At 36.9% G+C, this 16,722-nt stretch overlaps 2 protein-coding genes across 3 annotated transcripts; one reads left to right on the top strand and one right to left on the bottom strand.

Annotated features, from left to right (window-relative positions):
* The first annotated feature begins 8,131 nt into the window (after window positions 1–8,131).
* On the top strand, window positions 8,132–10,613 carry LOC122303069. The gene is made up of 2 exons (XM_043114609.1): window positions 8,132–9,508; window positions 9,600–10,613. Exon 2 carries the CDS (start codon window positions 9,813–9,815, stop codon window positions 10,218–10,220), a length of 408 nt encoding a protein of 135 aa, XP_042970543.1. The 5' UTR covers window positions 8,132–9,508; window positions 9,600–9,812; the 3' UTR covers window positions 10,221–10,613.
* Window positions 10,614–12,828: 2,215 nt separating this feature from the next.
* LOC122277033 (actin-depolymerizing factor) lies at window positions 12,829–16,355 on the bottom strand. 2 transcript variants are annotated; one of them, XM_043086921.1, is made up of 4 exons: window positions 16,167–16,355; window positions 16,062–16,126; window positions 14,506–14,771; window positions 12,829–13,261 (listed from the first exon to the last, which is right to left on the bottom strand). In XM_043086921.1, the coding sequence occupies exons 2-4, from the start codon at window positions 16,074–16,076 to the stop codon at window positions 13,111–13,113; spliced, it is 432 nt and encodes a 143-aa protein (XP_042942855.1). In that variant the 5' UTR covers window positions 16,077–16,126; window positions 16,167–16,355; the 3' UTR covers window positions 12,829–13,110. The 2 variants fall into 2 exon arrangements, with proteins under 2 accessions (XP_042942855.1, XP_042942852.1); XM_043086918.1 differs by having other exon boundaries at window positions 16,062–16,354.
* Window positions 16,356–16,722: the final 367 nt, after the last annotated feature.

Genomic DNA, 16,722 nt, shown 5'->3' with positions numbered 1-16,722 from the left:
ACAAAATAAAAGAATGAGAGAGAAATGGGAGATAAAGAAAAGACAAAGGAAGAGAATGTGTCAGGAGGAAAATAAGGAAGAAATAAAAGGAAAAAAGGTAAAAATTAAAAAGAAAAAAAGAAAACAAAGGAGGGGATGTTAGACACATAAGGGAAAAAAAAAGTTGTTCCTCACCACTATCGAGGGGCACACAAAAAGATGGGTCAAATAAAAAGGAAATGGCTAGGTGATTCTAGGGAGCCTCAACTTTTTCTTCAACTTCTTTAACTTCACGATGAAAGCTCCAACGTGAATATCTCCTCCAACAAATAGATCGTCGATTTCTATTATACAGTGAGAAATGAGTGATTACGAGAGATTATAAAAAAAAATATTATAGTGGATTTCTCCTCTCTAAATACCTGTGAATGTAGCATTATGCCGAACCTACTTAAATTTGTATAGCCACTCTATTTTTTTTATGCATTTGCTTCTTATTCACCATTATGGATGTACAGATCAACACTATGGAGCACATCGGACCATTGTCGGGAGCTCCAGACCATATCAATCGTGACTCAAATCGTTATAACGAGCCGAAAATAACTCTTTCTTCCCTTTTGGCTTATTTGCGACTTTTTCGACATTAACAAATCTCTTCCAATCCTTCCTTCCTAGCTAATTAGTTCCCTAGCTAATAAGTGAAACATTCACTTCAGGTCTTCCTATCTAAACAATTGTTCAAAAGGCGGATAGATTTATAGAAGGGCATGCGGAAAGAGATGAGATAAAAAATTTGTGAATAATAGTAAAATAGTTTGAGTTATAATGATTTATGGGGTTTTGAAAAATAAGAAAGAAAAAGTTGAATAAAAATATTGTTATAATATAATTTTTTAATATTATATTTATTTTTAGATAGTGAAAATGTTTTATCTTATCATTACAGTTTTTTTAAATTTTCACTTAAAATATAATAAATAATTCAACCTTTTCAAATCCTAAAACAATAATAATATTAAAAATAATATTTTATTTAACTTTCATCTCAATAAATTATCTAGACAGCACCTTAAAAATATTGAATTATTTTTTGTATTATGTTTGGAAGTTTAGAAAAGTTGTAATTATTAGTTTGAAAAAGTTTTAATAATTAGTTTAAGTGTCTATATTTAAATGATATTTGAAAAGTAAATGAGATTGAATGAAATAGGATAAAAAACATTATCAAGTATCCCCTTATTGCTTTTCTTGACCAAAGATCTTAGTTTATCTTAATTAAGTAAGGCCACGTTTGTTTACCCAAATCTAAATTATCTCTTCTCATCTCATTTTTACAATTTTTTCAAATTCATATACAAAATATAATAAATAATTCAACTTTTTTAAATCTTAGAACAGAACTTATATTAAAAAATTATATTATAATAAATATTTTATTCAAATTTTAACAAAATATCTCTTCTCATATGAACTGTGTAACTAAACGAGACTTAAATTATAAGATCCAAATATGCTCAATCTTGCGTGCTTACATCATGTATAATACAAAGTACCAATTTCTTGACTTTTTTCTTGAGTTTTCTTATGAGATGATTTGAGAATGAAATAATATATGAATTTTGTGAATAGTAATGAGATAGTTTGAATTAGGTATTTATTAGATTTTGAGAAATAAGAAAAAAAAAAGTTAAATAAAAAATATTATAAAGTTTTTTATAAAATAATTTTTTAATATTATTTTTATTTTGAGATTTAAAAAAATTAAATTATTTTTTATTTGAAAGTTTAGAAAAATTATAATAATTAATTTAAAAGTGTTTATATTTAAATAATATTAAAAAAATAAAATATAATAAAATAAAATGAGATAAAAATAATTTCCAAATCTATACCAATACTTCCGCCAATTAATTTTTTTCCTCCCTTTTTTTAAATCAGAGCATAAGCTTATCCAACCAAATTCCGTAAGGACCAGAACGCGCATTCCTGAAATGCTACATGGTTGGATATCAAGCTTCTGGATGGTTCTATTATGGCATTAATGAGTTAAATTAATATAAATAAATAAAGAGATTATCTATTTATTTATAATAAGCGAATAATCAAAATATCTCGTAATTTATACAAAATAGATATGATTTACTTTATGTCATCAAGACATTTTCATTAGAAGAATGTTTGTTCTCTTCTATTTTGTAAGAAAAATTCTTCCTCACACCCTGCATATTACTTTTATTTTTTATTTTATTAAATATATAATGTATAGATGATGAGTAGAAGAAATCAATTAGTTTAAACATAATAAAATTAAAAAAATTAAAAAATAATAAAGATAAATGTAGTGAGTGGAGATCATGGATAGTAAAATTCATTTTGTAATCTATAAGACAAAGATTGCGACGCGACACTAATATATTGATTGAGTAATATTACATACAGTCACTTTTATGTACTTCTTACACACTTAATTAATATGATTGGCTGAATTAATTTTTTTTAATATATAACCAATCATATCATTGGAATGCACAAATGAGTCTACAAAAGTGACTCCGCATAGAATTTTTTAGATTGATTTACTAAAAGTCAATTTAGTCCAATTCTTTTAGCACAACTCAAAAATCCAAATCGGTAAAATAACTTGTCTATCGCAAGATGAATTGAGTCATTTAGCCAAATTGCTTTGCCATCAACATTATATGTATTACTTGTAACAGCCCGTTAGAAATTCAATTGTGAAATTTCTATTAACTTTAGGAACCTCGTGAAAATCCCATAAGTTTTCACGAATCCATTAATCGTATAGGTTTTTGTCTAACTACATAGTTAGTGTTATTATTTACTATAGTATCAGAAGTGTGTTTTTGATTATTGGAGATAGTTAGAAGTGTCCAAATGTATTATGGTTTGTGCCATTAGACTCGGAGGGTTATTTAAAGTCTTATAGCGCAATAACATTTTTTCATATTTTCGGACAAAACGTCTGTTCAAAACTGTAGATATTATTGGATAAAAAGAAATATCTTGAGGTAATTGTGATGACCCGCTTTTGAGTGCATTTTCGCGGAAATAATTGTTTTTATTTTAATTAATATATCAGTTATTTTATTTTAATTTATTTACGTTTTAAAAATTAGGTTTTAATTTAATTTAATTTATTTGAGGTTGTGTTTTATTTCTTTAAGTTGTTTTGTGGTTTTAATCTTTTTGGCGGTTTGTTTCGTTTTCCCGGAGTGAGGATTGGACCTCATCTCTTTTCACATCTTTTTCCTTTTTTCTCTTTTTCCTTTTTTCTTTTTCCCTTCTTTTCCTTTTTTCCTTCTTTTTCTTTTTTTTCTTTTTTTCTTTTCTCTCTTCTTCTCCCGCGTTTGGACCCCCCCGTGCTCTCTCTCTCTCTCTCTCTCCTCCCTCTCCCTCACGCCGGCGTCACCTTCTCTCTACCCTACCGCCGCCGTCCGGCCACCGTTCGGCCTCCCACCGGTCCCATTCTCTTCCTCTCCCTCCGGTGCACCACCCCTCCAAAACCCACCCCCAACCGGCCGGCCGTTTGGCCGGAAAAGCTCCAAGAAGGGCGCACGGATTTTGCTCCGATCCGCCGCCGTCGCTCCACCTCCGGCCACCATTTCTTCACCACTTCATCACCGACTCCTTGCCGTCCTAACCCACCCATTTCCGGCCTCCAACGACCACCGGAACAGCTCCTACGAGCTTAGTTTCCGTTTTGGGTAATCCGGCCATTTCCGGCCATTCCGCCGCCACCCACGGCCGTTCGTCACTTCCAATAGCTTCACAACCATCCCTAGACCATACCCTATCAATCTCGTATCCTAGTTTGTCCCCGTTCAAAAGTGGGTTTTTCAGACCCACGGCCACAGTGAATTTTCACTGTGACGTTGTTTTTCCGCCGCTTGTAACGCCGCTTGTTTTCTAAAATTGCCATATAGCGCTGTAAGTATTTTCCAAACCCTATTTTCAGATTTAAATATATATCGCTCATTCAATTTATTTACTGTTGTTGGTTGTTGATTCCGGACTGAGTCTGAGGAGTTTCGGGGGTCGGATGGATGGAGGACGGAGTTGTCTGTTTAATTGATTTATGTTGGTTGGTTATTTTATTATGCATTGATATGACATTTCATGGTGCATGCACGTGTATTTTTGTTCATGTGTGAAAAGCCTGTGTATTGGCGTGAGTGGTTTTACGGGTGCGTGTGTATCACGAGCCCAAGCCGGGATGGGTTATTATCTCGGTAGAGCTCCTCTGGTCACTCGGGAGCGGAATAAACTGAGTGATGTCCCCTGAGTTGTCGAGAGAGATGACGGGAGCGGGGCTAGGGGATGCTTGGCTACGAACGCGCCGGGCGCGGAACCGGGCATCGCCCTACTCACCGACTCCGTGGCCCTTCGCTGGCGAGGGCTAAAGGATGCTTGGCTACGCACGCGCGGGGCGGAACTGGGCATCGCTCGTTAGGTGTCACATGCGTGGTGGTACTCTACGGTGTGACACTGGAGCCAGGGTGTGCGGATGACCCCTAGGGGAGGTCATGGTGCATACGGTTAAAATTGGATAATGGTTTATGAGGCCAAATGAGACTTTTGGCATGGGCCGGATGGACTTCTGGCGAGATATTGGGCCAAATGGACTTTTGACGGCCAAATGTGACTTTTGGCGTGTTTTTCAGAAAGGATATGCTTTTGGGCCAAATGGGTTTTTGGCGTGTGTGGAAAACTTGGGTTTTATGGGCTTTGTGCATTGGGCATGGTTCATACATCTTGTTTGAGTTTTATGTGTTTTTATCTGGTAGTGTTTGGGTTTTACTTACCTGCGGTACCATTCGTGGTTCCGTAGCTTTTGGTGCAGAGTTAGAAGACGAAGAGGAGGAGGCTGAGCCCGAGGATGCGGCTCCGCCGGGTTACTGATGCTATCTTTTATATTTGTTTAAAACTGTATTTGTGTTTGTAATATTTTATTTATGTATGTTTTAAACAGCTTGTATTACGTTAAGAAAATTCTGGTACTTAGTTATGACTTTCGTTATCCGCTGCGTGTTTCTCTGTACACATCTGTTGCCTTGCACACACTCGGCACCCGTCGATGGGATGGTGACCCGGGTTGTCACCATCCGGACGTCTCAATTTTCCCGTGTTCGGGCGTGGGGATTTGGGGGCGTCACAGTAATTTTCATGAATATTATTGGATAAAAATATTTTGAGTTGATTTTTATAGATATTATTAGATAAAAATATCTTAAGTTGATTTTTTGTAGATACTATTGGATAGAATATTATGAGATAATCTTTTATAGATATTTTGGGTAGGAGAAAACTACACTCAACTCTCAACTCCAGCCTCATCTCTTCCATATCTCATCCATAAGTATCTCCAGCCACCTCTCCCCACGAAATTATCTTCATTTACACTTTTCATTGAAAAAATATCAAACACTCTCTCTAGGACAACTTTTAGGAGGTCTTTTGCACACCCATTTCGAAGTTTTTGTAAGTGTTTTATCATAAAGTCTCTTTCATATAAGTTGTTCCTTTTTTAGTCTAGTTTACATGGATATCTTATTTGCTCCATTTGAAGATCATTTGGTCAGTCAAATATTGTGTAAACTATAGAAAGGTCATTCTAGGAGATAAACTGGAGAATATGTTATAGTTTGGAGTTTTTGACCAAGCTAATGGATAGATATTAGTCCGAACATTTTATGGAGTATTGTTAACATGTATATGTGACTATTGGCTGAGGATTTTTTCATGATTAAAGGTTTTGATGAAAGATTTTCTTAAATTTAGAAACTTAGAAACTGGAAAAAGAAAAACAGTTTCTGTTTTGAGAAAGTTTAATTCTTTGGTGGTCTAAACCTATTCTAATGACTTTAATAATTTTATTGGAAGATCCTAAGTATCTTATATACATGTTATATTATTATTTTGAAAATATTTGATATTAGTTTCAAAGATATGAAATTTTATGCAAAGAGATATTCAAATAAGCCAAAGTGTGAATATTCTTGGCTAAATTTATGTTTTGGTTAATTTCTAACCATGTGATCTTGAATTAGAAGCTTATATATGTTTTATGACATCTTTTTAAATCATATGATGGTTTGGTTTGAAGATCATATATTTATAAGTCATAGATCAAGAGATTTATCAAAACTAGTTGAGGAAAAAGTTTTTGTTTTTGGACTAAGTGTAAAACCAAAAATTCCAAATGTTATTTTGTGATTTTGGTGACTTTAGTTTGATGATTTAAAGCATGGTTGATGTTAGGATGATATTATGAATATGTTAGAAGTAAGATTTGATTTTTGAAATTCTTGGAGATGTTTTGATTTAAAGTCAAAACTTGCGATTCAAGTGCTTGGATCTTTTTACAAAAAAGATCGGTGTTAATTATTAGCTTTTTCTAAATGGATATTTTAAGTATGGTTTTGAACTTAGGATTGGAAGATGTTTGTTGCAAAATTTTGGTTTAAGCATGAGTTTTGAAGTTGGAAGGAATTGCAACAAAAATCAAGGGAAATGGCCTATAGATGTTTCGGCCATAGTGTGTTCTTCATAGTTGTGTTTTGTTTTAAATTTTTCTGAGTTGATATTTAAGTTTAGGACAAAATTTACATGAGGAATGTAAAATTTGGAAACTTTTGGAATTAGTATGCAAAATCCTTAAGTTATGGGTAAAACAGTCATTTTCCCACATGTAGAGAGTAAAATGAAAATTTTACTCTTTAAGTTAGTATTTTTCATATTTCAAATATTTAGTGATTTAGTTCTAACTTTTAGAATCACTAATTACAGTTCCTCGTGGTCGCACTTGAAGTTTTATAAGAAACGCGGAAATTGAGGTAAGTTAGCTTTTAACTTACTAGCAGTCTACTGTGTATGTGTGCTAAGTAAAGGAACTACAGTGTATGTATGTATGTTATCATATATGTCATGCCATGCCAGGTTATCACGTTATTGTCTATTATACAGAATTTATTCTGTCGTCAATTTTTATCTGTTACATAATATATTCTGTTATGTATTACTGTACCTTACAAGTACGTCATACTAAGTATGTCATCTATTACATGTATGTCAAGTCATGTAATATTCACTGTTACAAGTATGTCATGTTAAATATGTTGTCTATTATATGTTATGCAATGTTACGAAATATTTCTATCTCAAGTTGGTCATGTATTTCAAGTTATATTCAAGTCATGTTATGTTACGTCAGGGCTTCAGTAATTTCGTATTCCAGTCACGTTTCATCTTGATTACTTATATATGGGGTTACAGCAATTGTGACGCATACACTACGTGAGACACAGTAATTGCGACACATAGAATACATGAGGCCACAACAACTGTGGAGTATGTATTTAAGCAGTTAAAGAATAATTTTTCGTAGAATACATGGGACCACAACAACTGTGGAGTATGTATTTACACGTAGAATACATGGGGCCACAACAACTGTGGAGTATGTATTTTTCATGTTAAGTCAAGTTTGCGTAGAATACATGGGACCACAACAACTGTGGAGTATGTATTTACACGTAGAATACATGGGGCCACAACAACTGTGGAGTATGTATTTTTCATGTTAATTTAAGTTTCAGAACAAGTTCATGCTAAATCAAGTTTCAGATCAAATTCATATCAAGTCAAGTTCAGTTCATGTTTCAATTTAAGTTATGTCAATTATGCTATGTTGTACGCCAAGTTATGCTTTAATTACTTATGAATTTGATTATGCATTTATGCTTTTACTGTCATGCATGCATCATTAGCTTGTATGGAAGTTTTTTGTTAACTTACTGAGATTTGTAATCAAATCTCACTTTGGTAGTCCCAACTACCATTCCCCCGAATGGTAGATCTTGTTACAGGACTTGAAGGAGAATCAGGAGCTGATCAACTAGATACAGTTGACTAAGCGACGGTGCGACGTCAATGTTAACATAGTAATTAACGTAAATTACTACTTGTACAATGGAGTTGCATTTTTAGTACTTTTTGGATTATAACCATTTTGGACTAGTGTTGTGATCTATTCAATGGGTCTTTATGTATGAAGTATGTTTTAAGCATTTGGGATATTTTTAATTTGGTGCATAGTATTGCTAAAGAAAAAAATTATTCGCTGCGAATATTGCATAATGTTAGATGCATGTTAGGAACATTGCATCTTATATGTCATGAACGGGGGCAGGTAACTTTGTGTTGCATGTCTCGACGCTTCAAATGTTCGTCCGATCCCAAACGGAATTTGTGGGCGTCACATTACTTAATTGAATTATGGGTTAATTATATTTTGTCCCTTTCAACTATTACTCAATTTATAATGTTGATTTCCTACTGGTGCCCGCTCACATCGACTGGTTCCTGATGTCCCCCGACCACTCTCACATTCAAGGGTTCTCGTTCATAATTTTTGCCACAATTCCTTCTCTCCACGTCAGCAGGCTTTTAGAGAAAAGTATGAAAGGTGGCCAAGCCTCGTGGGAGAAGAATGAGAAGAATAGGCCACCTGAAGAAGAAAAAGGAAAATAGAAGAAGGAGAAGAGAAGCAATAGAAGAAGGGAGGAGAAAAAGGAAAAGAAAGAAAGAAATGAAAGAAACGAGAATGAGAAAGAAGAAAAGAAACAAAAGAAGGGCACGTGCCGAAGACACATCTCCTCCCGCATTCAAGCAAAAGAAAACTTTGATTCCTCGAGAAAGTGACCATGCCCAGGCTTTTACCTCGCCAGCCTCTGCCCAACTTCCCAGGATGGGCGGGTCTTCTACACAGCTACATTCTCCGAGACTAGGAGATGCTGAGGGCTTGGTAGATTTGACCTTCTTAGATTTGGCCGCCACCTTCGAACTCGACCCCCCCAACAGGAGTGCACCCAGGTGTCCAGCCCCATCTTTGAGTTTCCCATCTTCGACAACTTGGTGGGGAAAGGCGAGTTGGACCCTGAAGTCGCGACCACCCTGAGAGCGTTTGCAAAGTGACAATGAAAACTGCTTCTACTGAAGGGGTGGATAGAGCTCCTGCCTAAACAGGAGACTTGGGTGGTGTAATCGGGGGCTCGCCAACTCACCATGAAGATAGGGGTGATGAGATGGATACCAACTCACCTCTCTCAGAGACCCAGCCAACCACTGACTCTGGGGGTACTACTCCTTCACTGCTTGGCCACAGTGAGTGCCTCACTTTCTTCTCCCTACGCTCAATCTTTTGGCAGAGATACTAAATCCTTCCTTCTTGAGGGATTGGGTGGTGCATTGGGAGAAGACGCCTGCCTACTTGAGGCTGACTTGGCATGCACTAGGACCTTCCTCCCACTTGCAAGCTTTGGGGGTCCCCCATAAGGGATGGTGGATTCAATGTCAAGGATCAACCAAACTTTTTTGCCTGGAGATGCTCCTAACCCCAAAGCGATCTTCGGCAAGGAGGTTAGTGGTGGTGCATTTTCTTCCTTTGCCAACGTCCAAGCTGAAGCCACTGCCTAAATGGCCAGCCCGTGAGGATTGGCTTTCTAAGGTATCATCAGTAACTGACCTATTCTTTCTCTTTCCAAGTTTGCATGCAATTTCTTACTTGAGCGCACCTTTGTTTATTTTTACTTTCACAGGGCATTAATGGTTTAGCTGCATGGATCTTGACAGATTGTGCCCATCTTGAGGAGGAGGTCAGAGAGCGGCAACAGCTATGCTACGTCGCCAAGTTTGCTTTCAAGAAATGGCAGGCGAACTAGACTGAGTTGGAGGCTTTGGTGGAGAAGCAAAAGGAGTTAAAGATATTGCTAGAGCAGTCGGAAGGCTACTCCCACTCCTTGCACAGTGACATGGAGATTCTGGAGGGTGGAGTTCTTGAGCTCCGCGACGCCGTTCGTCTTGCCCAAGAGGTGAAGGCTAAGGACGACTTCACCTTAAGGCTTCTTCAGTCAGAAATGGATTCTTCCAAGTCCCAACTTGTTGATGCTTGGAAAGGCTTCAAATCAGACCTCGCCTACCTTAACTCTAACAAGGAGTTGGGTTCAACCTACAAGGAGTTGGACCGCTTGCAACAACACGGCAAGAGGCTAGCTCAAGAGTTGGTAGTTGCTATGGAGAAGAACCGTCCCACAGCTCTCGATCTTTCGGAGGCACGGGGGGCCTTGGAAGAACTCCAGAGGCTCCATCAGCACTACAAGGATAGCTGTAAGGATTCAAACGAGGAGCTTAGGAAGTCCAACCTGGCTTTCCTTGCTTAAGACTGATAATTGACCGAGAAGATGGAGGAACTAGCTGCTACCCAAGCAGAAATTGCCAGCCTACGCGGCCAATTAGTCCTGGCCCCTACTACCAAGGATCGTGCCTTCGCTTATGGTTATGGTGCTGGCATTCTGAGGCTAAGGTCCTGCCTTCTGACTGACCCTATTACAGACCTCGAGAATTTAGATTGGGGCTTGTTTGTTGCTGAAGTTGCTCGCCGCCACCATGTTGACACTTTCAAGTAGGAAGAGATGCCCAATGCCTTTATAGGCAAACCTCTACTGCCGCCACCTGCTCCCTAGCTTTCTCCTTGTGCCCCCTACCCCTTTTTTTGCGCTTATTCATTATATTTTTGTACCATATGCAAACTTTGTACAAGTAACCATAATAAACCTTGATGACAATTGCACATCAATTTTTCTGCTATGCATTCTTAGTCACTTGTGTTATTTTGATCCGCTTGCTATTGATATTCTGCTTTGTGAGTCAATGACGCTCGTGACGGGTGCCTTAGGAAGGGGTGTGGTCTAATGACCATCGCACCCCTTTTTCATGGCACTGCAAGTTGCTAAGGTTTGCCATAAGTGTTTTAAGGGTGACGTGGTTTAGTGATGTATGCAACATTTTTTCGTGGCACCGCAAGCTACTAAGGTTTGTCATAGGTGTTTAAGGGTGGCATGGTCTGGTGACCTCTGCCCCCTTTTTTCGTGATATCATAAGCTACAAAGGCTTGTCATAAGTGTTTAAGAGTGGCGTGGTCTGGTGACCTCCGCACCCTTTTTTCATGGCCTATGCAATGTTGAGGATGTGTCCCACCACCGCCTATGCTACCGCTTACCTACAAATAGCAAGAGAATTCCAGTGGGTTACACCTGAGAATATTCTGATGCTTAAATCAGTTCAACACCTCTTAAAAGTATATATCATTAAGCTTAACTTCATTCTTGGGAATTACCTAGTATATATAGGGGAAATCTATTGGACTAAATCATCCTCGTACGAGATCACTATCCTATGATACTTATTCTGCACTGAGTTTATCCTTACATAACTGAAGTATGTACATGCATGAAACTTATCTCTTTCCAAATAAGGTGTTGTGTAGTATGCAGATTCTTGTTGGGCCTTTCAATTCGAGCCTGCTTATATAAGACCTTCATACTGGACTTTAATGCGGAATGTGCCCTCCATTTCTTGCTATGGGCAACCTTTAATTCTCTAAAAATCGTATTATTCATGAATCCTCCACCCTATCATTGATCAATTTATCTCTAGAGTCCTTAGAATTTATAAACACTACTATAATAAATGGGACTGGAAAATCCAAAACAACAATTCAAAGATGACCCCCTCCCTAAGCAAATCACTATTCAATCATTTTTTATTAGTAATCAAACCAAATGCAAGCACATCAGCAGTAATTTGTAGATCAATAGATGGCTCTTTGAAATTTATTTTAACCATATTCACATACAGTACCACCCAAATCAAGTGGAAGATGGAAGTTCAAGAAACTCATTCACAACACATAAGGAAGATCAATATTAACGTAGACTCACAAGCTTGAAGTGCTTCTAAACTAGAAGATGGAAGTAATTGTAAGAGATACCATAATTTTACTCCAAGATAGCTGGAAATTAGTAAAAATACATCGATATCAAAATTGATGCATGCATTCCTTTGCATAATGCGCACATTCACTAATTTGTATGGAATCATCCTCTTATTACAATTTCCTAGCGTTTAATTGATTTTATTTATTTATTATATAGGATAAATATGATATATTTTATGTTTTTATCATACTATTTTCCTTAATGAAAGTAATTGTCAGAGATACCATAATTTTACTCCAAGATAGCTGAAAATTAGTATAAATACATCGATATCAAAATTGATGCATGCATTCCTTTGCATAACGCACATTCACTAATTTGTATGGAATCATCCTCTTATTACAATTTCCGAGCGTTTAATTGATTTTATTTATTTATTATATAGGATAAATAGGATATATTTTATGTTTTTATCATACTATTTTCCTTAATGAAAGTTGCCTGCTTAGGAAAAAAAGAAATTCTAAAAAATTATAGAACCTAATTCACAAGACAATCCTAATGCAAAAATTATCAAACTCGCAAGACACTGCACGTTTGATGCCCAATACCATTAAACATGGACCCACGTCTCCGATGTCCTTACTCAGCTGATAATATTATTTGCAGTCCAACTCATTTACTTGAAAAGCCGATTAGGCAGTGGCACAGAGCAAACACAACATGGGACTATCAATAAGGTTCTTCAGAAGGGAACACAAATATAGATTGAAGTTCATATAAAAATGCTTGTGGAAACTGGACAACATGGGACCATTTCATATCTTCTATACACCAAACATGCAGTTCAGGTGCCTAATTTGCCATCGCCACGTACAAACTTCGTTCAAGGAACGAAGGAAAACTCAACCAGAATTTGTAAGTTAGGCTGACTACAACCCCTAGCATCCACGGTATGGGTATTTTTGAAACGACAAATCCTCGGCATTAGTATGCGAACCTCCGAGGTCCAAGTTCTGTTCAGAAAACCATAACTTGCCATGATAAGCGCTAAAATGAACTCTACGGAGAACCGCAGTAAAATTGCAGTCATATTCTCAATACACATAACATACCCATTTTCACCAGGGAAGCATCATGTCAATAAGGAAGCCCAAATTTCCCCGTACATCATATCTACGAGCCCCCAATCAGCCTTCCCAGGTGGCAATTATTTTACAGTAAAGCTATATATAATTTGTGTCCAACTAATTGCAGCAGGAAATTGCAATTTGCACGGTCTGGTAACAAAGCCTAGGCGTTCCCTGATAACAAAGCCTTTTGAATCCAGTGCTCAGTTTGCACGGTCTCTGAGGACTTCAAGATCCATCTCAGTTGGGTCAGTCGCCTGGATCTCGTAATGGATGCCATCCAACTCCCTTCTGAACCTGTCTTTTGAAGTTGCATAGAGCATCTTAGCACGGATTCTGGATACAGCAGGAGACCTAGATTTATTGAGAAGGAAAAATTATTAACATCACAGATTAAAAAAAACACAAGCAAAAATACAGCTAAGAGGCATTCCCACAAGACTATTATTCCAATCATTCCACAAGGAACATTGAAAATTAATGAACAGAGAACATTCACAGCCACATTAACGAGCCAAGCACAGATAGGAACTTTAACAATTTGGAAACATGCCCTTGTCAAGATGCCTTCGGCATCACTTGCATGGAGACCAGATTCCAGCTCTGAAACATTCTCAAACATCATTCTTTCATCAAATTCAAGAGAACTAGAGGATCATGAAACCAAAGAAAGGGGAGTGGATTCTCAATGAACCTACAAACACCAACCATTAAAACCTTACTTCAACCTTCTCATTACAAGAGTTTTTTTTGCTCGAATCTCATTACAAGAGTTAAACTCTAGAAATCCTCGACTATTGAAAGCACCCTTTCCAAATGCTCATCCAGTGGTACACACCAGAGAGAGACATCATTGTTATCCCATACATTAGCAATCCTCTGTCTTCTAATGAGCAACACAAATGATGCTATTCTCAGAAAGACAAGGCCATCTGTTCACTTTATTTACCCAGTTTTCGTGTAATTGTGCATGGAAGCCACAAATACTTGAATTATGAAGCTATTCTTCATAGAGAAGAACATTGGCAACCACATAATGACATTGGCAACCACATGATGAAGGGAAGCTATGTATATCACCACGCTGCTACTCTAAAATACAAAATGAGCGAAACATGAAACTTTGATCGAGATGGAGATGCTCCTGTGTCAGTTACTAGTCCACATGTACCAAGCAAATGACAGTTTAGAAATCAGATTGAAAGTTGAATGGTAGCAGATCAAGGTTGGACAGGAAAACTTCATTTAGACGTTCTGTAATAGACTAATCATCGGGGAAAAAAAATAGTGGTTGCAGGAATAGATCATCTTAACACACAATAGAAGTTGAGGAAGGTCCAGGAACACAATGCAGTTGTGTATAGCTCCTTCTCAATGTACGCATCTCATTCTCATTCAAACAAAGACAAAAAATAAAGCAATGATGTATTCAGATTGCAACTTCAGCACTTACCAGAGTTTTTGCCGATAAAAAGAAACACAGGAAAATACTGGCATGACTGGTCTCAGGATCTAAGGCACATTTGAGTGCAATACTACAATTGTGGCCGGTTCCCAACCAAATAGTACAGAACTAAGCAATTGCAAAAGAGACTAACCATGCAATAAAAAATATTTTGCTCTTCTGGCAGTTCTCAGAAGTCACAAAGTCGAAGTCATAAACTGCATATCGGCAATCATTCTCTGGCAAAGCAGCAGTGAAGTCCTCATAACTCTCAGCCGGGCCACCAGTTTTTTCAACCACAACCTCTTTTTTGTTCTCATCAATCTTGAAAATTACATAGCGGTGCACCTTCTTCCTCTGCAGTTCGAGGAACGTGGACTTACTGAGCTCAGCAACACCCATGCCAGAAGAAGCATTTGTCTGAAAATGAAGTTCGTTAAAGTACTTGATCTGATAAATTGTTAATAAATATAATTACCATGAGAACGATGTTGATGAAAATAACGGTAATAGTAAAAAAGCAACTATAACAATATGGCAAAGATAATTCTGTATTGTTTTGTGATTTTTCCGATGCTAATCCTAAAAATATCCTCCAAGTGGCAGTTTCTATGATCAAGTTTTTTCTGGCAAGGTGAACGTCTTTACGTTGGGAGGCTCTTGATTGGTAGGACTTGGTTACCCTCTAAAACTGTTACCATTTGACGTGGAATGGCCCAAAGACATTGGTTATGGGGCTTCTTCTTGAGAAATGGAACACAATTTTTGGTAAGTCCCATGGCAGTATAGCATACATAAGTATTCCATTCTTTTTTCTTTTAATCAATCATCTTTATCACTTGTTTCCTGGTTCACGTTGGTGTTTTCAAACACCGGTTCATTGGTTTAAGAAGCAAAGCACGGTTTTGGGTTCAAAATAATGGCTGCTCCCATTAATAAAGAATCATCCATGAAGCATGAATTCTAATGCATTCAATATTCAACATGCACAATGCTTCAAGCCTTCCCCAGTTTAAACCTTAAAACATGAGAACAGCACAAACATTCATCCAGACTGCCATGGATTACAAATAGGGAACTCGATTCGTAATACTATATAATTGGATTCCAATTTCAGATATTATTACTAAACTATCTCCCCCATTTGCATGCAACCATAAAAGCCATAACTGCTCAGAAATTCAGACCCCACAAGCAAGACTCTGAAAATAGCATCAACCCAGGTATTTACGATATAAGATGTATGTTAAAAAAAAATAAAAAAAAGATGCATGTAAAACATACGCAATTTCAGATTAATTAAAAATGGGCGGAAATAGGCACTGATACCCACAAAAACTTCCCCAAGCAGTGGGACAAAACCAAAACCAACTGGTATTCAGAACAAACCACAAGCTTTTCAAACAAAAAACTATTTTAAAAAAGTGCAAGACAGATACTCTTTCATTTCTTGACAAGGAATCAGAATTCCGAAACACTAAAAAGGGAAAATCAGTAAGGCAGATAAAATCCGAGAACTTAAAGAGAGTTACTCTGAACTACAAGAAATTAAGATCTATATAAGATTTAGATGCACGCCCAATATATATATATATTAAAAATATAAAAGGAACCAAACATTAGATCTAAAGGAAACAGTTTCAGGATCGAAACGAAGTGAAATGAACAAGAAGAGAAAGTTGCAAACTTGCAGTGAAAGCTTAAGCTTACCCCTCTGAAAGACATTGCCGCTTTGATTGCTGTGGAAGGGAGATAAACACAGAGAGAGAGAGAGAGAGAGAGAGAGAGAGAGAGAGAGAGAGAGAGAGAGAGAGAATGGGAAAAGGCAGCCACCGAAGAAATTCAAACAAGGAAAAGAAAGAGGAGAAGAGGAGGATTCGTGCTTTAAGGCTGAAGAAAATAAAGCCGAAAGGAACGGCGCCGCGTCACTCACTCTTTATTCTTTTCCCTTCCAAGAAGGAACTGCCATTACCCGGTGGAAGGAGAGGAGCCACCGTCATGCTTTGCTGTTAGATTTTGTCGCGACAGACGCGTGGCACTGGTGATTGTAGATGGGTGATCACTGAACAGATGATGGGAAGTGATGAAAATTAATTTTTTAATTGTTCATTTTTTTTCCCTAGACGAGATAATTGATGAAGATCTTAATTTTATTTCTAAAATTAAAGTCACAAATTTTATATGAGATTGTAAAAAAATTTTACTCTAAAATTGATTTGACGTAACAGATTAAGTTAGTTTAATTTATAAATTTATTTTTATCAATCTATATTTTATAACATCAATTTGCTTATATATAACACCTTTAAAAAAATAATTGGATCTGTTATTATCTCAAATGTGCTTCATTCTTGAGGGGCCACCGTCCCCT

Source organism: Carya illinoinensis, chromosome 1 (assembly GCF_018687715.1).
Source record: "Carya illinoinensis cultivar Pawnee chromosome 1, C.illinoinensisPawnee_v1, whole genome shotgun sequence".
Classification (NCBI taxonomy): Eukaryota; Viridiplantae; Streptophyta; class Magnoliopsida; order Fagales; family Juglandaceae; genus Carya; species Carya illinoinensis.
The sequence above is the reverse complement of the archived record's forward strand: the minus strand, read 5'-3'. Positions and strand labels throughout refer to the sequence as shown.

What these genes read in the sequence shown, in the direction of transcription:
- LOC122303069 (XM_043114609.1), top strand. Translation starts at nt 9,813, where the DNA reads ATGGAGATTCTGGAGGGTGGAGTTCTTGAGCTCCGCGACGCCGTTCGT.
- LOC122277033 (XM_043086921.1), bottom strand. An exon ending in AAAATATTTTTTATTGCATG is followed by an intron (nt 13,262 to 14,505) that starts GTTAGTCTCTTT and finishes CAATAAATCTAG; the next exon opens with GTCTCCTGCTGTATCCAGAA.